Below are 26,651 nucleotides of genomic sequence, written 5' to 3' on the forward strand. Positions count from 1 at the left end.
ACCTTTAACCATTTTTATTAATTGCACCCATATATTGACCTTTTATATGTTGAATTTCAAGCCAGCCTTTCATTTTCTTATTAGTGGATTAATCTTATGAAATACGGCGAAACCACCAATTTGTTTATTTTTTATTTTTTAAATTCCAAATAATAAATGGACTTTCGACCTTTTTTTATGAGCATTGATATTGATACGATTTTATAGATCTTTGCCATATACAGTGGAGGAACCAAATATTGTTGCTTTCAAACCTTTTTTCTGAAATAGTTTGCTTTTGATTCTCTTTTATAAAATAAAAATCCCATTAGATTGACTTTATTTTAAAGAAAACTAATGAAAATGTTTGAAAACTTTGAGTTTTAACGATAAAGACAAAATAAATGGTAAAATAAATAGTATCATGATTAACTTTTTGTGTAAAAATATTATTTTTCGTTCAAATAAACAATACCGGAAGTTTTTCGTTAAAATTTTCTTCATTTTAATGGGTTTTTGTTTGAGAAGGGGAGGATGAGTGGTCAATTTTTTTTTTTGTAGTTATGTAATTATAGCATATATATTAGGTGTAGTGGTATGAATTTGGTACGTCAGTTTCGGAATGAGATTTACTTCAAATTTATGTATTTGAAGTTCGCGGACCAAGAGATTCGGACCGATCCAGAGAGAAAGAAAGAAATCTAAATTGTTCAAGTTTTTTAGTTTATGTGAAATAATGATCAATGAGATAGACTAATGGGGACGTTAGAATTGATAAGCTTTCTCATAGAACCATAAATAATTTAGTGAAAGATTAATGTCACACAATATTGGTATTTGTTACCCTCCCAATTGACTAACTGAAATTTATTTTAATTTTAGACTATATTTGAAAATAAAATTACTATTTCACCTTCAAGCATGGGCAATGCTTAGATCATCTCTAAATGAGATGTTAAATTTTGAACATAAAATTTAAATTTTGACAGCTTATGTGGCACTTTGACAGCTTTTAAAGTTTTGTTTTCCGACCCATATGTCAAATTAAATTATTATTTTATAAAATAAATTATTAAACTAATTAAATTTTAATAAAGAACATTTAAAATTTAATCACCTGATTGAAAAGAAGAAAAAAAAGTAAGAAAATTGCATCTATCAATTAAATTTAAAACTACGCAGACTGACAGGTCAAACTGGGATATCCTGGAGGATGTCACCTGTAAGATTAGGGCATGGGTTCTGCATGGGTTCCATCCAATGCGTCCATCGAATCAATGATTTTGTCTCTGCGGATTTGCATCTGTTTTTAAGACGATTTCCATGCGATTATCCATTAGTTATGCAGATTTACTGCATATTTAGGTTAAAAATTTAATAAAAACATGCGTATTTAGGAAAATGATTTAGTTTTTATTGCATGCACGCTTAGAAATCACGTTAATTAGTTCCAGTTAATTACTGCGGATTTGCAGGTGGTTAATATAATTATTTAATAATAAATATAGCTGAAAAATGAAAAAGAAATAGGATTAGTACTGATCAAGTGGCTTTGCATTAGGTTACGTCGCTGTTAAGGCCATACAAACTCTTAAAAGTCAAAAAGTAAAAGTCGGCTTGTTTCCGTTAAACCAGGCAGTTTACTTAAAAAACTATTTCATGTGTTTCAGTTTGCAGCTAAACAAACCCTAGTCGCAGTGGGGAGGTAGCACAGCCTTTGTTTTATTTGCATTGATATCCTAAACTCTTTGATCATGTCTTAATTAACGTGCAAGAGGGTAAGTTTTGTAAAGATACCAACAGGTATAGAAGAGATGTATTCTTGCAAAATAAGAAATCAGTATTCGAAGAGAGAGAAAGAGAATTTTATACAGATAATGTATTTTTTACTTCACTAATTTTCACATCATTACAATGATAGTTATGTAGAGTATATATCTAACTAGATTGCTTACTTTCTAAGCTATCACAATGATTACAAGATGACTACACTTGTCACTATTACAACCACACGATCACAAGCTGTTAAGCTTGCTTTATATACTGTTATCATCCCCCCTCAATCACAGGAGGAGGTTTACTCAACCTGAGATTGGAACAATGTGTCTGAAACAATGGAGTAGACAATCCCTTGGTGAGAATATCGGCAAATTGTTCATTGGAAGAAACAAACTGAAGTTGAAGCAGCTTCTTGGCAACCCTTTCTCGAACAAAATGAATGTCTACTTCAATGTGCTTTGTCCTTTGGTGCATAACTGGATTATAAGCCAAGGCTATAGCAGACAGATTATCACATAATAGAGTGACTGGACAAGAAACATCAATTCGAAGAAACTGCAAAAAGTTGCTTGATCCAGTCAATCTCTGCAGTGGTGGATGAAAGTGCGCGGTACTCAGCTTCAGTTGAGGACTTAGAAACTGTATTTTGTTTCTTGGATGACCAAGAAATGGGACTAGACCCCAAATAGACCACCAAACCTGTAGTTGACCGTTGGTCATTTGGATCCCCAGCCCAGTCAGCATCACTGAAGGCATGTAAACATAAATCTCCTTTGCTTAATTGAACACCATAATCCATTGTGCCTTTCAGATATCTGAGGATTCTCTTCACAGCAAGAAAATGAGACTCCATGGGACAATGCATAAACTGACATACTTGATGCACGGAGAAAGCAATGTCGGGTCTTGTAAATGTAAGATATTGCAAAGCACCCACCACACTGCGATACAATGCTGGATTATTAAAGGGTTTCCCATCATCTTTAAGTAACCTGGTATACGGCAGACAAGGGGTATTACACGGTTTTGAAAGACTCATATCAGTCTTCTGAAGCAAATCTGTAATATACTTAGACTGGGAAAGAAATAATCCAGTGGAATGATAAGTAATTTGGATGCCTAAGAAGTAATGAAGAGGTCCCAAATCTTTAATATCAAATTCTTGAGCTAAAGCCTGTATAACATCAGGAATAGCTGCAGTAGCACTGCCTGTGATGATTATATCATCCACATATAACAAGAGAATGACCACAGAGTTGCCAACATGTTTCACAAATAATGAGGAGTCTGAATATGTTGTAAGAAAACCCAGAGAAGGCAGAAAGTTGGTAAACCTCTCATTCCAAGCCCTTGGGGTTTGTTTCAAGCCATATATGGACTTATGTAACTTACAAACATGAGAGGACAGTTGAGAGTTGACAAAACCTGGAGGTTGAGACATATAGACCTCTTCTTGTAAAATTCCATGAAGAAAAGCATTATTCACATCGAGTTGCCTTAAAGACCAACCAAATTGTGCAGCTAAAGCCAAAACTAACCTCACAGTTGTAGGTTTAACAACTGGACTAAATGTCTCCCCATAGTCAAGACCCTCTTCTTGATTGAAGCCTTTGGCAACAAGGCGTGCCTTATATCTAGAAATGTTCCCATCTACATCTTTTTTAATCTTGAAGACCCACTTACACCCGACCAAATTCTTGTTTGGAGGAAGAGGAACTAAGGCCAAGTGCCTTGAGAATGCAAAGCTGAGAGCTCTTCTGTCATAGCTGCACACCATACTGAGGATGAAAGGGCAGACTTGTATGTTGAGGGTTCCACCTGAGTGAAATCAATCGGATTGTCAGCTTCAATTGTAGAGAGAAAAGCTTTAGGCTTGAAGATGCCACTTTTGGATCTTGTCTGCATGGCATGTGTATTCATAGGTGGAAGAGAAGAAACCACTTGCAAACTCTCAGGTTGAAACTCTGAAGACAGCTCAGTGTTATCATGAGGATTAGATCTAGAGGAGAGTACTGCAGCCACAGGGGAATAAGGAAGCACAGACTGTATGGACGGTGCAGTAATGGATTCAGCATGTGTTGGGGTAGGAATGGACTCAAGTGTAAGTAAGGGAGATGTGGATGATATGGAGACAACCTGATTATCATGTGTGACAGAAGGCAGGGAAATAGAAGGTGACAAAAAAGGAGTAAAAGATGATGAAGTTAAGTTTTGGGAAGACAACATGGCATAAGGAAATTCACTCTCATAAAAAATAACATGCCTAGATATGTACAGTTTTTGGTGTCTCACTTCATAACATAAGTAGCCTTTGTATCTGGAAGCATAACCTAAAAAGACACATTTTGTTGTTTTAGGCTGCAACTTGGTGGAATTGTAAGGTTTTAATAGTGGGAAACAAGAACATCCAAAAACCCGAAGATGATTGATAGCTGGAACATCTTTAAACAACAACTCAAATGGAGATTTGTTGTGTAAAACAGGTGTTGGCATTCTGTTAATAAGGTAGACAGCAGCTTGGCATGCAAAAGACCAGAATTTTGGAGGCAATGAAGCAGTTTGCAAAAGGGTGATAGCTGTGTCAACAATATGTCTATGCTTCCTTTCAGCTAAACCATTTTGTTCAGGGGTGTATGGACATGAAAATTGGTGTTTAATACCCTTGGTCACAAGAAATTGTTGAAATGACTTGCTAATATATTCACCTCCCCCATCACTTTGTAAGGTTTTAACAGAAATAGCAAAGTGATTGAACACAAAATTGTAAAAGGCAATGAAAGTTGAACAAACATCACTTTTATTGATGAGAGGAAATATCCAACAATGTCTAGTGCATTCATCAATGAATGTCACATGGTATCTAAAACCCTCTACAGAATTACAAGGGGAAGGACCCCATACATCATTATGAACAGTATCAAAAGGATGCAGGGACTTAGAGACAGAGTCAACAAATGGCAATTTACAGAATTTCCCTTCTAGACAAGAGTGACACATCATAGACTTATTATCAGATATATCAGATACATTGCATTTGCGTAATATGGCAGAGACTATAGAATTGGATGGATGGCCTAATCTACTATGCCATAGACTCGAAGACACATGTTGTCCAAGGAAAGCAGCTTGTACTTTGGGTAAAGAAGAACGATATGAAACTGGTAAGGAAATAGGATATAATCCATTACTGCAATGTCCCTTGAAGAGTAGCCTCCCTGTGGCTTTGTCCTAGATCCAAAAACAGAAAGCATCATATATTAACCAGCAGTTATTATCCAGACACAATTTATGCACAGATAACAAATTCTGAGTGAGTTGAGGAACATATAAGACTGAATTAAGATGCAGTGGTTTGAAAGGGGTATGTAAAGTTGAGGAACCAATGTGGGAGATTGATAAACCTGCACCACCACCAGCAGTTTGAATTGTCTCATTGGAAGGAAATGGAGAGGCCAACGACAACTGATTAAGGTCAGCAGTCATGTGAGATGTAGCCCCAGAATCTGTAAGCCAAATCTGTTGAGAATTAGCACTCGGAACAGAGGATGGAGCAGCAACATGCATAGCTGACACTTGCTGAGTTTGGAGGTTGGCATTTCGAAAATGACAGAAAGGGGCACTGTGATTCTTTTTGCCACAGATTTGGCAACCCTCTGTAATAGAATTCTCAGTATTTCGAAACCGGCAAGTAACAGCGAGATGTCTAAATTTTCCACAAATTTGACAAGAAGACTGGAAAAACCCTTGTGCCTTTGGTGGAGAGGAACCAAGAATACCAGGGGTATTGTTATGAAAAGAACCAGACTTGGCATTACCGAACCGGGAATTGTAGTGATACTTGCCTTTACCCTTGTTCCTGTTGTAAGTAGGCTTGGAACCAGACCCATTGTACTGATAAAAGCTTCCCTGAGACCCATACGAACCACCATTTGAGGAAAGACCAGTGTTGGAGTAATTATCATGAGTCGAATTGGCCTCAAATTGAGAAGACTTAGATGAAGCAGACAAATTGCTAGCTACCATTGCAGACAGGAAAAGAGTAACAGGAACATTAGCAAGCATTGCTTCTTCAGCAAGCAATTGGGAGCGAAGATCCTTCATAGAAATAACATTCTCCCGACCTCTAATAATGGACCGCAATGTATTGTATTCAGAAGACAGACCATTAAGAGTTAAAATCACAATATCATCATCATCAAACAGAACCCCAGCAGCAGCCAAGTAATCACGAGCTTCTTTAATTAGTTGAAGATATAAGGAAATGGAATCTGTACCTTTCTTGATATTCTGCAACTCAGATTTCATCTGAAAAATTGTAGTCCGAGTAACAATTGAAAATTGTTCTTTAAGACGCACCCATAAGTCCCGAGCACTCGTGCTACCGATAGCACACGAAATCGCAGAAGGAGATAATGTGGCAGTGATGAGTTGCATGAGAGCCCGATCATGCATTTTCCAAATCTTGAAAGCATCACTGTTATGCAAATCACTGGAAGACTCAGTTGAATCACTCAGATTCGAAGGACAAGGATTTGTACCATCTACAAACCCCATAATGCCATGACATTCGAGAAGAAGCTCCATCTGAAAATGCCATGTGAGGTAATTGGAATCATCAAGTTTCACAGAAACAGAAGATGAAACTGATGAGACTAGAGAGGTAATAGGCGATTGAAGAATCTGCAATTGTGTAGCAGTCACCATAATCGAATAGGAATCAAGAACTCGAAGAAAATGTCACTGAGACAAAAGATAAAACACCTGGTGTGCAATATCGCAAGCACCGAGAATAAGAGAAGAAGAGGGAAATAAGAACCTTAAAAATAAAGAAATGGAAGAAACAGAGCGGAAGCAGAAGAACCAAGATCAAGAAACCGTCAAGCACGAAGCTTTTCCGGCGAATGATACCATGTAAAGATACCAACAGGTATAGAAGAGATGTATTCTTGCAGAATAAGAAATCAGTATTCGAAGAGAGAGAAAGAGAATTTTATACAGAGAATGTATTTTTTACTTCACTAATTTTCACATCATTACAATGATAGTTATGTAGAGTATATATCTAACTAGATTGCTTACTTTCTAAGCTATCACAATGATTACAAGATGACTACACTTGTCACTATTACAACCACACGATCACAAGCTGTTAAGCTTGCTTTATATACTGTTATCAAGTTTTTGGCCTTCGTGGTTGCGGTCACTCTTCTTTTTTAGAATGAGAGTTTTTGTAACAGTTACGGTTTATTATGGAATTTTGGATGTTAAAGTGACAACTGTTATTCAAATTTGAGATGGTGTTTTTGTGATTTGTGCACTTGGCAAGAATTACGTGCAGAAAGCTCAATATTTGTTAGAGTTGACTCGTAGCATAGTTTTTGTGGAGAATTGCAAGATCATCAAAAGTGATGCGGTCTTTCCTTTGTGGGGTCATTGCAATGGTTCGATGGGTTCACAATCTTGTTTTTTTGTCGTTGTAAAGTCTTTAGGTGATAATACGTGTTCACCTTGTGTGTCTTGGCGATGCTAGGTCTAGCTTGTAGGACTTAGGGCTTGTGAGCTTATATTTTCCGTTGGTTTGGTGTGAGTCTTCCGTGATTAAAGAATTGTCCCTTTGAAGAGTTTATTTGTGTTGCGTCATTTATTTTTTATTTTGTTTTGGTTGTAGTTTTGTGTTTGTTCGACTGATAATTAAAGGACTATAAGGATATCTTCATGATGTCTCATAATTGGGCTTCTTTTCCCAAAGAGTGTCTTTTTTGGCAAGTTCATCATAAAGTAACGCAAAATTTTATGCTCATAACCTCATCTTTCTATTTGGTTAGATGTGGTTATATGAAGTATGTTTTGTATTGTCTTTCTATTATGTTTATTCATATAAAATTATATTCTTGATAGAAGATATTCTTGTTTTATTTGACTAATGAAATATTTATTTCTTAAAAAAAATTAACGTGCAAGAGGAGAGGCTTCTTTTATAAATTAACCTGCAAATTAAACGAGGAAAAAAATGATAAGTTAACTAATTAAACTAATTATTTTTAATCATATAATTTACTAAAATAAGGAAAATTTGAGTCCTGACTAGTTACGAACTAACAAAACTCGTGAGTAGGCGGCCTTTTTGTTTTGTTTTCTTTGAATGTGATTGTAAAAGTCACCAGACACACTTGCTTTTATGCATAATAAAGGGAAACATTTACGCTTACGATTTACCTTTAGCTTCTACGACTTTAATTAATTGGTGCCAATTGGGCAACATCATCATCATTCATCTTTTTGGATTAGGGTTAAGGGTATAAAATTACCATTCTACCACACACACATATATATAGGACAACGTCCTATTTACGACAAACGCCTTCAAAATTAAAAAGCATTACCACTTTACCTAAAAATCTTGAAATGTGTCGCTTAACACCTTGAAACTTAAACTGTCTAACTAGTTTCCAGAAACTCAAATTTGTCTCACTTTGTCCTATGTCGTTCAAGTTTGTTAACAAAACTGTTAAAATTGCTGACGTGGCAAAAAAAGTTCTTATCAATCTATTAAAAATGAGTGTACCCTAATCCTAAACCCATATAGTTCTTATCAACATAGATCATGCAATTGGGAACTTGTTAATTGTATCTTTCTTGGTGCTAGGATCAAGAAAAGGGTACTTATATTACCAGGAATTAGAGTTGGTAACGACTAACATGTATCATGCATGACCAAATACTTGCCTCGACATGACGCTATATATAATATGTAAAATCTAAACTGTGATTGCGAATAAGCATAAATCCATCTAAACTGTGATTGCGAATAAGCATAAATCCATCAAATCGAGTGTTTAATTATATTCAAAACATTCATCCTCGCATATATGCAGGGCATATGCATGGAAGAAATTTGCTGTTCATGCTTCGGTATCTGACAATATGTTCTGTCCACACATGCATGGAACCAAACATAAAGTTCCACGTGGCATGTAATGCACGAATCAAAAGCTGGTGTACCAACAAATAATATAACAATCGAAATACGGTTTCATTATTGAGTAGCCAACATTACAACTCCAATATTGGTTAGCCTGTAATTTTATGAGTTGGAACTAGTAACGTAAATGCAACAGCCATAGAAGGGGTACATTGCGTATACTTAGCCGATGTTTCTGTGTATAGGTCCAGTTTCTTAGTAGAGATTACACTCTACTCTTTAGAGAGCGGAATACATATATAGCATAGTACTATCGTATTGTTCATATGGTGACCATATGTATGGACAACATATAGTTCTGTGTTTTTGCCCTTTTTTGGCTCTAGATGCTATAAGGGCTGTTATATAAACGATACATGGTTATCACAATATGAGCGTTCTATCAATCTCGTATGTGGACAGCAAGCGAAATCCCTCCTAAGAATGAACTTGTATACAATGTATATTTCAATTTTTGATTCATTCATGAGATTGGGGTCTGCCCTGTTTGCTTAACCATGCAAATAAACATTAATTTCCACCGAGAAAGATCCCCGCGGCCACCAAGATATCTATCTTTATTTAATCATAGTTCTCGCATTTTCATCCATGGTTTTGGAACTAGATCATTTCCAGACTTTACTGTTCAGAGTTTAAAGATCATAAACTTGAACTTTTAGTTTATATGAAAGAGAGATCGTAACTTTTAATTTGTGTAAGGTGTACCCGTAAAATGAGTTAATAAGGACATTTAAATTCAACTTTAATGACCCAAATTACCTGATTATTGGGTTCGGACAGTGAAATTCGGAAAAGATGGGTATCCATGGTTTTGCATGGCGGTTTGTCCTTGTAAGTTGTGATTCTCTTAACGGTTGACCCATACTTTGATTTCTATTTTTTTATTGTTTGGTGAACTGTTTAATTAGAACTTTGGCATTGCATGCATGGATCAATATTTGGAGGGAACTTGTCAATATCTCCCGGTTGGTGCGTGGCAACGTGGGTGTACATACTTATCATCGAAAAGGCCTCCCTTTCCTCTTGCTAGCTAACTTGGCACATGCATGGTGCTTTATATTAGACCATAAATTGGCTGCCGACATCGATTAAATTATATATAAATATGTATTTGGTTTGTTGGTAGAGAAAACTATGTATGTGATAATCATCTGTACAAGTGTGCATGTATAGTTTTATGTTTATTTTCTCCTTGCATTGATGCGTCCGGGCCGACAATTGATGAACTAACCTTTAAGTAATGAATGGCTTCATACTATGTACAATCATCATTCAAATTATAGATGAGGGTGGGCCTTTAAGTAATTAATGGCTTCATAGTCATACTATGTACAATCATCATTCAAATTATAGATGAGGGTTGGGTATGTTAGCCATGACCACGTATTTTTTCAGCATTCATGTTCGAATCACTCTTTTTATTAAATTTAAAGAATAATATATGTACATAAAATCGTATGATGAGATGTAGATCTTGGTTTAGTCCAATTTGTTATAATAATGTGCTTCATTCTTTGCACTCAAGTTTGAATGTTCATTCCAATAATTTGAATAAAATTGATATAAATATCGTATTATTTGTTAAAATTTTGATATAATAAAGGTAAATTAAGATCAGTTAAAAGTTTGACTTCGTATAAAGTAATAAAATAAAGAAGCGCTAAAATTATGTCTTATATAAATATCTACACCCGAAACTTCTAATTCATTTCATACAAAAATAATTAAGTTTCCATTGATTAATCTACCAAGATTTAGAGAGATACGTCAACGGTCCAGTCCTAAACCCGTCAATTTTGTTTTCGACGTAATTAACCACATGTGCAACTCAATAAGAGTGAGATTTTATCACGACCGACCTCATCACAATTAAAAATAAAATCATTCAATATAAGTTTTGTATCAATTAGTCATGTTTCAAATGTAAAACTCATTATTCAACATAGCCCAACTAGCACTTGTATTGTGGGGTTATGAATATGGGTTTTTCTTGGACTACCAAGGTTAATGCTTCTGCATCATATATGACCTACACATGCACTAACAAAGGTGGATGCATTGTATACAAGTGAAAGTGATGAAAACACGTTGGCATTGGTACAATGTTAGCCCAATCAGTTGACTTTTGATGTAAAGACACAACATATCGAGATAAGTACTCTTGTAAGGCGTAGGCGATGGACAACATGTCGAATATTCCTTAAATAACCCTTATTGGTTCCAAAGGATGAAGGAGACTAGGTTAACCGAAAGATGGATATCGTAACCCTAATAATCTAGCTTATTAAACTCTTTACCACAACAGCCAAATTGAAGATGCACGAACCAAATTATAAGCCTTTAATCTTACGACTCTTATCTTTCAAGAAATGAGAAAAAGCATGAAAAACGTGAAGTGAAAACTACAAGTCCTACAACAAATCACAAGTGGGACATTGTAAGATTATGATGATATGATATTGATGTGTTTAGAATTGGGGTGATGGGAGTGACCATTCATATAGTTCCACTGCTATTGGTCCTTTCTCGGATATATTTTAGTAACTAAAACTTGCGTGATCGAGTATTTTAGGTGTGGCAATAGGTTGTGCTTAGCTTTACTCATTTAAACGCGTCTCGTTCGGGTTAAATTATAAATCAAATTTGATCAACTCGCAAAACGAGAGAAAAGCTATCAGTGTCATATATGTTTTTTTTGTAAAACAAATTTTTTTTTAACAAATGATATTATCTACACTGAAAGGGTGAGATAGTGGGTTAAACCTCACAATGAGCTAGCCATAATAATTTGGTTCAAATTCGTCTGTGGCAAGAATTAAACCTAAGACCTCGCTTACAAGTGAAGAGGAATATCATTAAACCGTAGTACAAAATGGCTTGTAAAACAATATTTTAAACTACTCAAATTTATGACAATAACTCAAATTCGGATATAATAGAGAGAGCATTGCCCTAATTAACTTATCACATTTGTGTTTTTTTTTTAGTTTATTATTTTTAAGGAAATGTGAAGACTTCGAAACTATCATAATAATTTAAAAGAATATGAAATTTCAAAGCCCAGAAGCATAGGTAGAAAATAAACACTCAACACCTTATTCTTTGAGATATTAAACTACACACATACTAATCGTTTACATATCATAACACATATGTTATGTTCAAGAACTTTTCAAATCGTGTAGTGTCCCAAATTGTAATCATCATCTTTGTAGCTTGTGGTGTAGATCAAGTGTTAGACAGTTTTCCACCAAACAGGCTGATTGGATTGTATGATTGGGTCCATTTCTATGCAATACTGTACTGTATTGTTAATTGGTTAGCAGAAAGGAAAATGATCGCTTCGGACAAGTCGCCATTTTAGATGGTCCAAAAATCATCAAGCAACCACAACTATATATTGTCAGATACACTGATGGTACTTATGCTCCATTGAAGGAAATTCTCAATGAAATTGATCTTCTACCGTTAAATCGATTGATACAATAGAAAGTAGCTTAATTTTTTATAAGCACGTTTAAGGTTTATTATTTTTCTGTGCAATATTGTACTGTATTGGATTGTATTGATTGTATGATTGGGTCCATTTCTGTGCAATATTGTATTGTATTGTTAATTGGTTAGCAGAAAGGAAAATGATCGCTTCGGACAAGTCGCCATTTTAGATGATCCAAAAATCATCGAGCAACCACAACTATATATTGTCAGATACACTAATGGTACTTATGCTCCATTGAAGGAAATTCTCAATGAAATTGATCTTAAACCGTTAAATCGATTGATACAATGGAAAGTAGTTTAACTTTTTACAAGCACGTTTAAGATTTATTATTTTTCGATTTGAGATTTATAGTCTCAATATTAGTGTTATTAGTAAAGTAATTGAATTACAAGCTTACTTCAAAGTGCTTCTATAAACGTTAAAAACACTTTTTGAAACCTAAAACGCTTACGATAATTTTGATATGAATAACTTAAAGTATTTATAATTATAAAACACTTTTTAGTGTGTTATTATGAAAAAAGACACATGTGATAAAGTACTTCCAAGGTCATTTTTCTAAAAAGCACAAATTTTAGAGATGTAAGTTTTTTAGGTAATACCATGTTAACTTCCATCCATTATAAAGGAGTAAATAAGGGATGTAAGTTCTATCGTAATTACCCAAAACGACATATTCTTCACACTGTGACAAGTTTATGAACTAATACTCACAAATTTTGATCCGAAAACCAAAGCTCCAATTCGACCAAAGTTCAAACTCAAATGCTTCAATTTTCCCATATGAATAAAATGGCAACCCCAAGCCAACAAAGCTCTCCATTTTGAGAAAGTCGCTAGGAAAAGTAAAGCAGGGAGCCATATTAGCGTAAGGTCGCCCTTTTTATTCATACGAGAAGTTGAAACATTTGAGTTTGAACTTTGATCGAATTAGAGTTTTGGTCTTTAAACAATTTTTGGACTTGGGATCGCCCTTTCAATTTTATTATATGAATAATTATAAATAAAAAAATGAATGGAGCACCCTAATAATTCAATAATCAACCCTTCATTGGGATTGGAGAAGATTTGATGAAAAAATTCTGGTAATAGATACTACCTGTTGGCTGGAGACTCTAAGCACCAAATATAAGTACACAAAATCCAGTTCAAATTTTCTGAAATTGGACCACAATTAGTTGGGGTACATGCAGTCACACTGATTATTTGTGTAGCAAGAAAGGGAGGTGTTATTGACAATAAAAAAAATCTCATTCTACACTCCTCACAAATGTATTTTTCTTTCTAAATATATAAAGTTTGGAGTGTAGAATGAGATTTTTGAAGTACCAATAACAATTTCCGCATGAAATTAGTGTTGTTGGTAGGACCACAATTGTGAGGGTGCGTCTGATCAAGATCTGACGTCAAAAGAATCTTTTGCAAGCTGATCAGCTACTACTACTGCGGTTACGGTAGCTCCTGATTTTGGACCACTCTAAGCTGTCTACAGCTACCAATGGTCCTAAATTGTGCTGCATATTTGAACTAGTTAGTATAATATTGGACATGGCTGCAATCTGCCCTCATGAATTTCTTCACTCTCAATTCAACCATGGGCCACTTAATACTACGGTTTAATGGTATATTTACTTATAAGTAAGAGGTTTTAAGTTCAGTTCTCACCAAAGACGAATTTAAACCACATTATTATTAGCTGATTATGAGGCTAAACCCACCTCATCCCCTTTAGTATTGATAATATCGTTTGTTCAATAAAAAAACCCTAAACCACCGAACAATTATACAGAAAGGAAGATAGGAAGGGCAATAGGAGTGAGAATGGATATACTTATTTCCGTATAGGCCAATAGGAGTGAGGATGGACATACTTATTTCGGTATTTAACGAATATTGGATGAAAATTTCAATTGTTGGTTAAATTTCCTAAGAATATTAATTCAACATAAGAGTTTAAATTCTAGTTTTCTTAGAGCAAGAGTTCTCTCTAATGACATATCCGATATCACGACGGTACTATTAAACCGATGTGACCTTTTATTTTGCCTTAGGAATCTTTTCAAAATAAAAGAAAAAAGAATTCAATTGTCGGTAAAAACTGAACCTGACGTGAATCGAACACGCAACCTTCTGATCTGGAGTCAGACGCGCTACCATTGCGCCACAGATCCGTTAATATGATTATCACGGTTGAATTCTACAAGGTGTACGGAATACATTTTTATGGTTTTTTGTTTTTATGGTATTTAATTAAAATGGGCCTGCGCTCGAATTTTAGATATGGGCTGGAGTTATGCAGAGGGGCCTAGGCCTAAACTACCCAAACCTAAATTCCAGCTTTGCCCTTTCAAATATTCATTTTCGTACAAGCGATATTTGAGAAGTCGTTCAAAATAAAAGCTCCAATACAAAAGTAAATACTCTTTCTTAATCACAAAAGCTATATAAATCCATTATTTTGCATCAAGACGTTCAAATTTTCATTCGCAATTTCACAATTCTCAACTTTGAATTGAAACAATCAAATACTTGTAGTCAAATGCAAACGTGGATTCAGCTAGCTAGCCAAGACAATGTTCCTACCCTTTTGTACCCGAGTTTGAGTCTTACTCCAGTAGAATAGTTTAGAGGACAATATGGTATTGTTAAAATAAAATAGTGGTTCCTGTTTGGGTACATTAGCTTCATTGATCATGTCAGGGTACACAGAAAGAAAAGCTTCATTTAGCTCTTGATCAGTAACATAAACAAAGGCTACACAAAATGCTCGGTTGGGTATTCATTCTCATATCCATTGTAATCATAATACAATCTCTCCCCCTTTGTTATATCTCGATTCGCAATCAGTAAAACCCTAGACTCGCCATTGACGTCAAATCTTACACACTTCAAGTTCTGCTTCTTCCTCCCGTCCCTGCACCAGACCACAGTAACTTCAGTTGTCACATAGTTATTTACACATGAAGGCAGAATATTAGTTATGGAACGGGGATAGCTTACGATGTATGATTATTGATTCCGTTGATGAAGCGCGCAATGTTACCATGCTTGTAGGGACAAATGACAAGGCTTTTTGAAGGTGTAGCTGCTGAAAGCAATGTCATTGTGCTGTCTCCATCGTCATTTTCGCGGTTCTTCAGATAATCAACATCTCCAACGTATTCTGTGATTATTGTCAAATCCCTTATGTGTTTATCAGCCTCAACTGTGAACCTGTGAATGAATCATTAATACTGAATCAAGGAGTCCAGTTACATCAACTACAAGAGAGAATGTTTTGTTGGTTTGTAAACTCACCCTTCTTTAGGATCGAAAACAACCATGAGGGGAGGACATTCTCCTCTCTCCATCATGCTTTTGCACAAATTCAACGTTTCAATATCTTCTTTCGACATAACCTGGAAGGCAACGATATCAGAAATGTACCTTTTGGATCACACTCAACTTAATAAGAAAATCGAATACAACATGCTAGAATTTCTCTTCAAGAATAATCAGGACACATCATATGAATTTAACATCATCCTTTAGAAGCGGCTTATGGATATATGGAAGTGAGAGACAACAAACGATCATGCATTTTTGGAGTGCCATACATTTGCAGACTCTCATTGATAAATTCTGCTAATGTACATTGTGTCCAGTTCAGGAACTTGTTCTAAAAATTTTATCGTTTCCATGTTCGGTATGGTAAGATGGAAACCAAAGGGAAAATATTGGACATTGTCTACATGCTTTGGAAACTTTTAAGGAACAGAACATTTAAAAAGAAACTTAGAAGCAGAATTTCGCCTCAAATAGAGCACACCCTATTCAGACTAGATTTGGCAGAAAAACGTAAAAGTGCTTATGGATGATAGAAACCCTTTCCAAAGAAGCACTTGCTAAATTTCAACCTGTTTCTAATAAAAACACTTCTATCAGAATAAGCTCACGAGCAGAAGTGCTTCCTACAGAAGCACGCACACTAGACAAGTCATCAAACAGAAAAACAATATGCATCAAATCAGCAGAAGCAACTAATACAGCTCAAATGCATCAACCAACCTGTCCTAATCAGTTAATTAAACATTTTATTTGTGTTGGAAAGACCACTGTCGAAAATTTACCTGCATTCCTTCTCGCTCAAGATCTGCACAATTGGCCCACCTGGGCGCCATTCCAGGGATATAAGTGAGCTCATTGCTGAACTCAGTCCCCGTTGCCATCAACGCCGTCGCCAGCGAAGCCATCTGCTGCATTCTCCTCGTACAATCCTTGGTCGGAATAAAGGGCAACAATTTCCTCTTCTTCTTCGAGACCACCAAGCTGCTCGCCCGCCTTCGCCTCTTTCGACAATCTACAAACAAAAGAACAAAACTTTCAGAGGAACCCAGAATTAAAACAAGAAAATAAATCCTAATAAACTGACTTTTCATAGAATTTACCTTGATTTATCTTCTGGGGCGATTCTGCAAACCTCTGAATCCGAAAAAAATCGCTGATTTTAGTTTGGTGGAGAGGGAAAGCTGTAAAATCAAGATAAAATAGAATCGAATTGATCAATCAATCAGTCAATCACATCTGATAAAATTCAACATTTAGCCTCCAAAAATCCCAAAATTCAATCTGGATCAGAATAATTAACGAAAACTAGGGGGGAATTGGGAAATTACATTTGGGTTTTTTGTCGTTGGAGCAGCAAGGGCCGAACCACTTTCCTTTCGGGACTTGAGCAAGGATGGGTCTCAGGCAAAACATGTGGTACCCTCTGTTGCAGCTGCGACCGTCGCACAGGAGGAGCTCCGCCGGAGAGTCGCCGGACCCACATTCCTCGCAGGACACGTCCTCGTCGGATTCGGAATCGGATGCGCTGACGTAGTCATCATCCTCGACGATTTGAGCAGGAGAGGGAGGCTTCGGGGCTTGCGTTCTTCTCCTCAACGCCACCATTCCTAGCGTTTTTTCCGGGTTCGGGCGAGCGAGGGCGTCGCGTTGCGTTGCGCTATTTAACCAATGGGGAGATTTCCCGCCCTAATTTGGGTTCGCGGGAAATGAGGTTTCGCGCGCGAGCATGGGTTAGTTTCTTAATTATTTGGCGCCACTGTTTCCTATTGGACAGGGCTATGTCTTGGCCCAATATTAAGCATGTGCAGGGCTGGGCTTGGGCTGTAATATTTAAGCCCATAAAGTTTTGTGTTTTGGACCTTATTCCACCTTACTTGGGGAACTTTTAATTTGGTTTTGAGCCTCGTTTGACTTTTAATTTGTGCTAATATCCTCCCGTTTGTCAATTCCATCACAATTTTCTGTTAATTCAATCACGAGCAGTACATATGATCAACTTTTAAGGCACATACATCTAAAGAGCATTGATCACGTCAAACTAAATAACATCTAAAGAGCGTTTTCTACAGCCTGGTGGTATTCCTCTTCACTTGGATGTAAGAAGTCTTAAGTTCGAATCTCATGGATAGAGGTTGCCGATTGTGTGGTTTAGTTGAACTCATCCTCTATGTGTAAAAATATCGATGTACTCATAAAAAATAAAAAATAAACAACAGAATGTGTCCGTTTGATAGCCTGGCCCTTCACTCTCATTCCACGCCGCCCGATGGGATTCACCTTCTTTACTTGTTCCACTTGAAAAGAGTGTGCGTGCACAATGTGTACCTTCGTTATGTATACGCATGTATTTGAGACATAAAATCAATGGCTTACAAAAGAAAATGTGAAAGTTATCCCACTAAAAAGGTGCTAACTACTTGTCCCTTTCGATCACGAGTGTACATACTATTGTTCTAAAAATCTCTGCTTAGGTGCTAGGCGGTTAATCACTGCTCTGATTAATCCACAAGCGTTTGAAAATTAAGAAATGACGCCTAGACCTGCTTAGTACTTTATAATCTATATATCATTCTATTTTGTATTAATTTATGTATCACAATACACTTATGTATTTTTAAGTATAAGCATATACTTATTTAGACGATGCATAATAAATTTACTAAAATCAGCCTAGTCCACCTAAGCTATGCCTAAGCGCTAAGTCACAGCTCACCGCCCGACTAGCACCTACCGTCTTTTAGAACTTTGTTACATACCGATGGAGGTCAAATGACTCGCTTGTCAACTCGGTCTCTGACTCCTTCAACTCGCTTGTCAACTCGGTTCCCGACTTCGACGAGTTGAACGACTTATTTTATGAGTAAATTGAAGGTGATTGATGTCTACAATTTGAATGAGTAAATTGAAGGTGACAGCCATTGTGCACTAGGGTTTCATTGGCCCCGTATGTTGCCATTCATACTATTTTTGTCTTCTTTTAATTTTTGTTTTATATTTCTGTAAAATATTCATGCTGAACTGTTTCAAGTAATGTATGTTGTCATCCACATCAATTATCAAAGCCCTAACAGAACATGCCCCCACTCTATTTTAGTGATTGATGATGATGCGCACCCATAAATTATACCTTTCATTTTGTGGCCAAAACCCTTTCTGCCGAAATGGAGAATATCCTCGTGTCTATAGTAGTTATCACGTGCAGTGACATTCTGTCACTGGGGGATCGATATATCTTCTTGTGTCTATATCACTTATCACATGTCATTCACGTTAAAATATGTTTAATCATTCGGATCATATTCAATTTGTTGTTTTTGGCCTTCTCTTCCCGGCCTATGGTTTCAAGTTTTCACTTGCTGCAATATATTTCTTGATGTCCCACAATTCATAGAAGTCAGTTTGACCAAGAAATATAGCTATTAATATATGGGTTGGTCGGATGCTTAAGTGAAATTAGGGGACAAATTATCCTGAGTTAACGGCTTTAACGCACGAAAATCTTTTTCAATTTTCATGGAGGGAATGTTACAAGCTTAGCAAACTTATCAAATTTTTGTGATGTGTTATAAAATAATGTAATGTGAAACAATCACAAGCCATATAATTTGGGGTGATGTTAGAGATACCATATACTTGAATCATACTTTATAAATCACATGATGTGGCGGTTGAAGGTTGAAATTGTTTAAATCACTAAAGAAAGAATTCAATCACCAACCATCATATCATATGATTAACAAAAGTTTGCTTTGTTAATTAATTATCTTGTTCAGGTCCTCAAGTAATCCTTTAAATAAGGCTTAGTGTAACTTTTGGGTTCGGTAAACCAAGGCACCAAGAGTTGATATAATTGGTCAAGTGATTATTTAAATTAATTAACTCAAAATTAGGAGGAATATTTTAGCCATCTAAACACTATTACGTTACTTTTTTCTCTTATATTATAAAACGCGTGCTTGTTTTTTAACTAATACATCTCAAAAATAAAATTTATAAATTACGTTGTTCACACGTGAAATAATACATCATGTAACAAGTATTCTGAAAACAAATAAAAAATCTCCAAAAGTAGGTGTTAGGAAGGAAAACATGATATAGATGAAGATATATGGAAAAATCTTACAAGAACAAAAATACTAACTTTGGTCAATAATCCATTTGGCGTGGAGGAAGCGTCATTTGCTCTTCATAGCTGAATGGATAGGCTCGCGGTTGAATTTTTGAATGTTTATTTGGGCCCCACGCGTTTGTTTTTCTTTCGTAAGTGGGTCCACCTAAGTTGGACCAACCTAGATAGAGAGAGAGGTTATTCTTGTAAAGATGGTGAGGTCCAAAAAAGGAATGCTATTTTTGGGATTTAGTTTCCAAATTTTCGCTTAAGTAGGAATGCTTTCTCTTTGTTTGTTGCATGCGTATGTAACCCCTTGCCATTGTTGAAACTTGAAACCTTTTAGTATTCTATACTAGGAAGACAAACTATTTAAATTATATTTTGTAAATCATATAACATGGTTGTTGATTATTGAATTATCTTGATTAATATGTTTATTTTATATGTGTGACATATCACATAATTTACAAATTTGGTTTAAAATGTTGGTCTACCTAACATTATTCTTTACGTTTTTTGTCAACCAAAATTGAGCTAAGCATGTGTTTTTCTAATCTAAAACCACATAGAATCCGACTAGAAAAAGAACAATATAAAGTTCGAATTGGTGTTTTTGTTTCTTCAAAACAAGTTATAGTACGAGAGGCTGAAATCGAAAATAAGACTTCGAGCACAAAGCTTTTAATCACATGACTAGTCAGTTTAATGACTTCGGTCTTTATTAGGTAGAAGAGATTCTAAGTTCGACTCACAATTATGCGAAAACAATATATAGTTATAATAACTAGTGTGTTCAATACTTATTTGTATCACAATTTAACAAATTGATGTAAAATATCTTCATGCATATCATATTATTTAAAAAAAAATCACTTAAATTATTACAAGTAATATTCTATATTAATTTACACTAAAAGGAGATCTGCACTAAATTCCTAGTAGTTGATTTAAGTCTTCAAGCATGCTTCACTTCATTTCTCATGTAAATTTCTTATTAAGATGAGAAATGGAATACAAATAGATTCCATTTTAGCTTTTTATCCGAACTAGTATGAAACATGAGTCATGCATCCGAAGTAGTATGAACATCATGAGTCATGCATAGGTGATAGGTAATAGGCCTTCATGGGAGTGTAGTGTGTAATTCCTATCAAATTTTCAAATCAAATAGTTGATGAAAGACCAAAGGATATGAACGAACGACATGCCGTATGAAGCAATGGGCAGGCTTGAATCGATTGCAAGCATTGGTAACCCTAAACATTATTTATTCTTTTACGCACTTTAATAGAATCCGACCTCAACTAAATTAATTATTTTCATGCATAAGAATAGTAGATTACAATCAACCAACATTTATCAAACTTGAAAAAGAGCCAAAAAAATGGTATGATTCACTTATTATATTTTTTTTTTGAACTGAGAGATTCATGAATCAGAATCGTAATGCATATATTAAACAAATAGAAATAATGTAAGATTATAATTTAAAAAAAATGTAGTTATTATTTCTCTTAAATTAGGTAAGCAGCATTTCGTGACTAACGAGAAGAATTAACAGGGCAAGAGAATGAGAGTAATTAATGTTATACTTGCCACCTAATTATACCATGATCTGTACTATCTTTCTAAAAATTATAATTCACAAACTAAACATATATTATGAAGAAAGGAGAGAACTCGGTATCACAACTACTGCAGAAACCCGAAAATTCTCTCGTGACGTACGAGAGTTTGACTGAGGTCTTGTGGTCAGATAATCGGACGACGGTTATTCGTTATTTAATTGATTCCATGTGATGGAAGTATGGATTAAAATGGAAACACCAGCGCAAAACCCTAAATATTCTCTCTCCTTCTTCGTCATCGTCGACACGTTTCGCCACCACATGAGCTCTCCTCTGGTGAAAACCTCTCGGCTCCTGCAACGTGTCCACTGCCTCCATTCGCCTTCAGCAGTCGCTTGCCGCCGTCACCATTTTTGCAAAATCCCAGCGCCAGCTACTGCACCAGTTTTCTTGACATGTTTGGATTATATATGTGTTATATAACTTATATTGACTAAGACCCTAAATCATGTCGTGTTCGGTATAGGGCAAATTCGGTGGTGCTATACATATATTTATTTTATCTTTCACACATTTATTAATTTTGAGTCTCCAAATTAAATGAATTTAAAAAAAATTAATGAACAAAATTTAACAAGAATGTGTAAGAAGTAAAAAAAAATGTGTAAATAGGATAACCTATTCAATTACAATCGGTGTTCTAAACATTTCCTAATGTTTTTTAACTTGCCATATTACATTATAGTGTAGTACTTTCTTAAAGTGTTAACTAAGTTGCTAATAAGTTCTTATCGTATATGTATTTTAGTTGGCATGCTTGTTCTAATTAATTCTCAACATTATAGAGACACTTACAAGCATCTACTCTATATATTGTCGATAAAACATGTAACAATAGTTTACAAATATCTCCAATGTTGTTGTCTGTGTTGCTGTTGTCGTTCCTTTAATATGCAGTCTTGCAAAAAGTTGCAAGTAGCTGCCCAAATCATATAGGTAAATAAAGAATTGAGATCTTCTCCAGATTTTTGAGCCTGATGAGCTTAAAAACTTAAAGATCTGGGCCGTTAAAGAAAGAGATTAGGACTCTTGATTTGTGTAAGATGGACCAGTATCATGAACTAATGAGAATCGTAGAATTAAAATTAAGTGTCTGAATCTCTCAGCATGCGCTCTGATTCATCCTTTACGTTCAAGAAAGACAAATGGAAAAGTAAAAAGAAGAAACTTGGTAAATACAGAGAGGTAATTATGCAGTGCATGAAAATTCATCCCTAGCTACCTCATTCTCTAGTGGTCAGAAAGAACCCACCAAAGTGTAAAGGGCATACACACAATAGATAGATAGAAATGGATTTGGATCCCATCTGGATCCCATCCGGATCCAAATTGTGGGATCCTCACATCTTAGTCATTCTTCGTACATCGCGTAGTCAGAAATCCTTTGATTTGTTTTTTTTTTAAATTAAACACAATTAATACCTAACGAAAACTGACCGAACGATATACGATAAACGAATAGAATGCGATGATCCCAATGATCCTCACAAAAAGAATCCTAAGAGGATCCTCATCCGATAGAAATAGATATAGATACACTCATTATATATATAGACTCCCACACGAAGGATGAATAGCGACATTGACCATAGGAAAAATAATTTATATTCTACTAAACTACTTATGTGCATGTACACATTATTCTCAAATGTATGTACATGAACAGTAACTCAAACGAGGGTTGGTTCAGTTGGTCAAGTTCCTACCTTGTGTGTCTCTGCCCAAGGTTTGAATTTCGCTGCTAACAATCTTCGTTGGTGCGCGATATGTAAATTCCTATATAAATGCATATGATGCTGGTGGTAGTTGATAGTTAGGAGTATATGACGCTGATGATAAAAGTAACCAATCTCTCCCAAACTTTTTATTACAAAAAAAAAAAATTGATTTATATACACACCTCTTCTCTTTCAGCACGTTTGTTTACCTATGATTTTGATTTATTTTATTTTATTCAATTCAAAAATAAAAATAAATATAAACGTGCATAAAAAATAGTGTGTGAATATTGTTCTCATGTACACATACTATGAAAACGAAAGCAGTAAAAGACGAAACTACCCTACTGTCTCTCTCCTCTCTCTTCTCTCTCTCACACATATAGTTGGCCAACACATGGAACCGCACCACATGTACACAGTACCATCATCTCTTTCAGCATAGTGCTTCATCTTTGCCTTTAAGACTATCTGGGTTTGAAAAGTGGGTGGTTTTTCCTCTCTCAAAAGACTCCACATAGCTTTTTCTCTCTACCCTTTTCTCCTCGTTAATCCATGGACACAGCTCACTGGCCACAGGTAAAGCGAAAACCTTTTCTTTTTTTCCTCCATGAAATCATGAAATTATCATCTAGGGTTGAGTTTTTCAAAGTTAATATTTATAAGAAATATCTTAAGCTTAATAGCTTTGGGTTTGGAAAATTATCTTCCTTCATATATAAGTTGGTTTTAAAGTTGTATTAATTTGCTTTTCTTCTTTCCACTAATAGTGGCTGAATTTATATTGTTGTATCTTCCAAAGGTCTTTCATTTTTTGTCCTGAAAATTTAAAGTACTGCACTTTTTCTTTTCTTTTTCTTCTTCCCATCATCTGATAAAGTAGGTTGTTTTCTTTCCTTTTACTTTCTTCTCTCCATCTTTGTCTTAATTTTTTCGGAGTGACAACATATATACTCTTTTTTGGTGGGTTTTCGATCACCAAAGTTATGGCCTTTTCTTGTCGCTTTTTTTTTTTGGGTTTATTTTTATATTTTATTTTCAGGGTATTGGAGTGGTTAACTCCATGGAAGATTTTTCTTCTACAAGGCCAATCACAGAGAGAAGGGCAAGGCCTCAAAAGGATCAAGCTTTGAATTGTCCAAGGTGCAATTCCACCACCACAAAATTCTGTTATTACAACAATTACAGCCTCTCTCAGCCAAGATACTTTTGCAAGACTTGTAGAAGGTATTGGACTGAAGGTGGATCTCTGAGAAATGTTCCGGTGGGTGGAGGGTCACGGAAGAACAACAAGAGATCAAATAATTCCGATTCATCATCACCGTCCACGTCTTCAGCGAAGAAGGTTGCTCATGATCGTGATCACCATCTGACCCCACAAAGTAATTTTCCTTCTCAGTCTGCTTCTCAAAACCCTAATAAGATCCACTTCCAAGGTCAAGATCTCAACCTTGCATACCCACCAGCTGATCAGGAACATGACAACAATAATATTACCGAACTACCCTTCAGTATTGAGACTATTGACAACAGAACCTACCACCACCAAAACCCTAGCTCCTCAGCCACTACTACCACATCTCATCATTTCTCATCGGCTATGGAACTGCTCAAAAGTACTGGGATTGCATCAAGGGGGCTGACTTCTTTCGTGCCGATGGCGGCGGTGGAGGTGCCGGATCATTCGAGTAATATCACAATGTTTTCATCTGGGTTTCCGATGCATGAGTTTAAGCCAAGTGGGCTTAGTTTTTCTCTAGATGGGTTTGAGAGTGCTGGATTTGGTGGCTGTCTTCAAGGGGTGCAAGAGACTACTAATACTAGTCATGCAAGGCTTTTGTTTCCTACTGCTCAGGATTTGAAGCAGCAGATTCCGAGCTCTACTGCTGCTGCTGCTGATTTTGATCAGCACAATAATAGAGGAGGAGAAGGGGGTTCCGGTGGTGGGTATTGGAATGGAATGCTAGGTGGCGGATCATGGTAATGCAATTGCCAGAAAAGAAACAAAAAAAGTAGTGATCTAGAAGAAAGATCGGTATTTGGTTTTGTTTTTCTTCATTTGCTTGGATGGCTTGTTTGGAATTGGAGTTGATAACGAACAAAGTAATAGGGTACATGAGTTTTTCTTCCCCTTTTTCATCATCAGTGTTAATTATACTTGATCTGCCTTGTTCTTTCTCCCTCTCGGTTTTCTAGTATGCTTAGGATATCCTGTACACCAGAGCATAGTAGAATTTTCGCTCATTCTCACCCTCCTCCTTATTATTTTTTTTCCTTTATTTTGTCCTTAATCAATGTGCATGTTTGAAAATTTATTATTGGTTTTGCTTCAAAGGGGTGTCTCATGAATCATGAGGAATTCTTTACAAATATTCATGAAAAGAAGGTCAAGGATTTCCCCTATTTCCCTGTTAGGGTTTCATAACGCAGAGAAATTACAAGATTACTCCTATAGAGATTACTTCTTGATCATCTACCACATGCAGCAGCGTACGATGCAGTTCTTTAGGATTTCCTGCTGAAATTCAATGATTTATTTTCATTATGTTTTCCGTTAGCTTAGTTAACAAGTGTCGGTAATTAATTTGTCAATTAAGTTGTGTACACAGAGATTAATGACTTATTTTATATGTTTACTTTAGTAGTTAGCACTTGGATTTGTGGGTTGATTGTGTACGTATTTAGAGAGTGTATTAGCAGTTGAGGTTGGATTATTTATTAGTTAAGTAATATTAAAGGTGAGTTGGAATGATGGCTGTCAATCCTTTATTAGCAAAAGTTTCTTCTTTTTGCTTGGCAACAGATCAGAAATGTCAGGTCTTTTCAGCACCATCTGCGCCTTTGAGATTCTTCCACCCATTAACTCCACCACCCCCCACCTCCCTCCTGCTCTTCATGAATCTTCATCATCACCCGCACAAGGAGATGATTTTTCAAGAACAATGAGTAGGTATGCAAGACCCAAACACTATTTATTTTAAATTAAATTCTATAAACCCTAAGCAAATCTGGGTCTGCCGTCAACAATATAAATTAGAGAACTCTGCTTTTAGGAACTTCATTTTTTACGGTAACAAAAGTGAGACGATAGATTCAATCTCCCTAAGGCTCATGTATAATATAAGACTACCTTAGCATTTAAGAAAACATGAAAAAAAAGGGGTGAATATGTAAGAAGTCTTTTATATGATGAAAGCATAGTTCGGTGGTCCTTCACCTATTTTCAAAGAGCTCTCGAACCCCTTGACTAACTTGCACTCCCTTCGTTATTGACCAAAAAAAGAAAAGAAACTTGCAGTACTCCCTTTGTTGGCTAAGAAAAGTTTTTCAAATTGCGGATACTTCATATGTTATAAAATAAGTAGAATAATACTAAAAAAAATTATAGTGTTTTCTCCACTTATAGTATCATGCAGAGTACTGCTTAAATATCTAATACTTAAATTTCTCATTGGCTATGGAGGGCCACCACAAACATTCCCATCCGTCGGTCACCATGCTAGGGAATAATCTTGTCCACTCTACAAAATCCTCCCAGATGTAGACCCTCATTCATTAATTAATATAATATGTAATTAGATTCATACATTGAGATAAGATAGATTGACTTTCTACTTTCCATATA

General features: G+C 35.7%; 2 protein-coding genes and 1 non-coding gene across 3 annotated transcripts; 1 reads left to right on the forward strand and 2 right to left on the reverse strand.

Annotated features, from left to right (window-relative positions):
* Positions 1–14,341: 14,341 nt before the first annotated feature.
* Positions 14,342–14,413, reverse strand: TRNAW-CCA (transfer RNA tryptophan (anticodon CCA)). The gene has a single exon. It is a non-coding gene; the product is annotated as a tRNA-Trp (tRNA).
* A 452-nt stretch (positions 14,414–14,865) lies between these two features.
* LOC126624750 (histone-lysine N-methyltransferase ATXR6) lies at positions 14,866–17,225 on the reverse strand. The gene is made up of 6 exons (XM_050293854.1): positions 16,898–17,225; positions 16,670–16,750; positions 16,352–16,581; positions 15,540–15,640; positions 15,243–15,455; positions 14,866–15,156 (listed from the first exon to the last, which is right to left on the reverse strand). The coding sequence occupies exons 1-6, from the start codon at positions 17,172–17,174 to the stop codon at positions 14,997–14,999; spliced, it is 1,062 nt and encodes a 353-aa protein (XP_050149811.1). The 5' UTR covers positions 17,175–17,225; the 3' UTR covers positions 14,866–14,996.
* A 6,215-nt stretch (positions 17,226–23,440) lies between these two features.
* On the forward strand, positions 23,441–25,360 carry LOC126624758 (dof zinc finger protein DOF4.6-like). Its single transcript, XM_050293867.1, has 2 exons — positions 23,441–23,605; positions 24,069–25,360. Exons 1-2 carry the CDS (start codon positions 23,582–23,584, stop codon positions 25,008–25,010), a joined length of 966 nt encoding a protein of 321 aa, XP_050149824.1. The 5' UTR covers positions 23,441–23,581; the 3' UTR covers positions 25,011–25,360.
* Positions 25,361–26,651: the final 1,291 nt, after the last annotated feature.

Source organism: Malus sylvestris, chromosome 1 (assembly GCF_916048215.2).
Source record: "Malus sylvestris chromosome 1, drMalSylv7.2, whole genome shotgun sequence".
NCBI classification, from domain to species: Eukaryota; Viridiplantae; Streptophyta; class Magnoliopsida; order Rosales; family Rosaceae; genus Malus; species Malus sylvestris.

Coding starts and splice junctions, on each gene's coding strand:
- LOC126624750 (XM_050293854.1), bottom strand. CDS start 17,174: ATGGTGGCGTTGAGGAGAAGAACGCAAGCCCCGAAGCCTCCCTCTCCT. Junction 16,751..16,897: donor CAACGACAAAAAACCCAAAT/GTAATTTCCCAA, acceptor TTGATTTTACAG/CTTTCCCTCTCCACCAAACT. Junction 15,157..15,242: donor GGAATCAATAATCATACATC/GTAAGCTATCCC, acceptor GGTCTGGTGCAG/GGACGGGAGGAAGAAGCAGA.
- LOC126624758 (XM_050293867.1), top strand. CDS start 23,582: ATGGACACAGCTCACTGGCCACAG. Junction 23,606..24,068: donor ACACAGCTCACTGGCCACAG/GTAAAGCGAAAA, acceptor TTTTATTTTCAG/GGTATTGGAGTGGTTAACTC.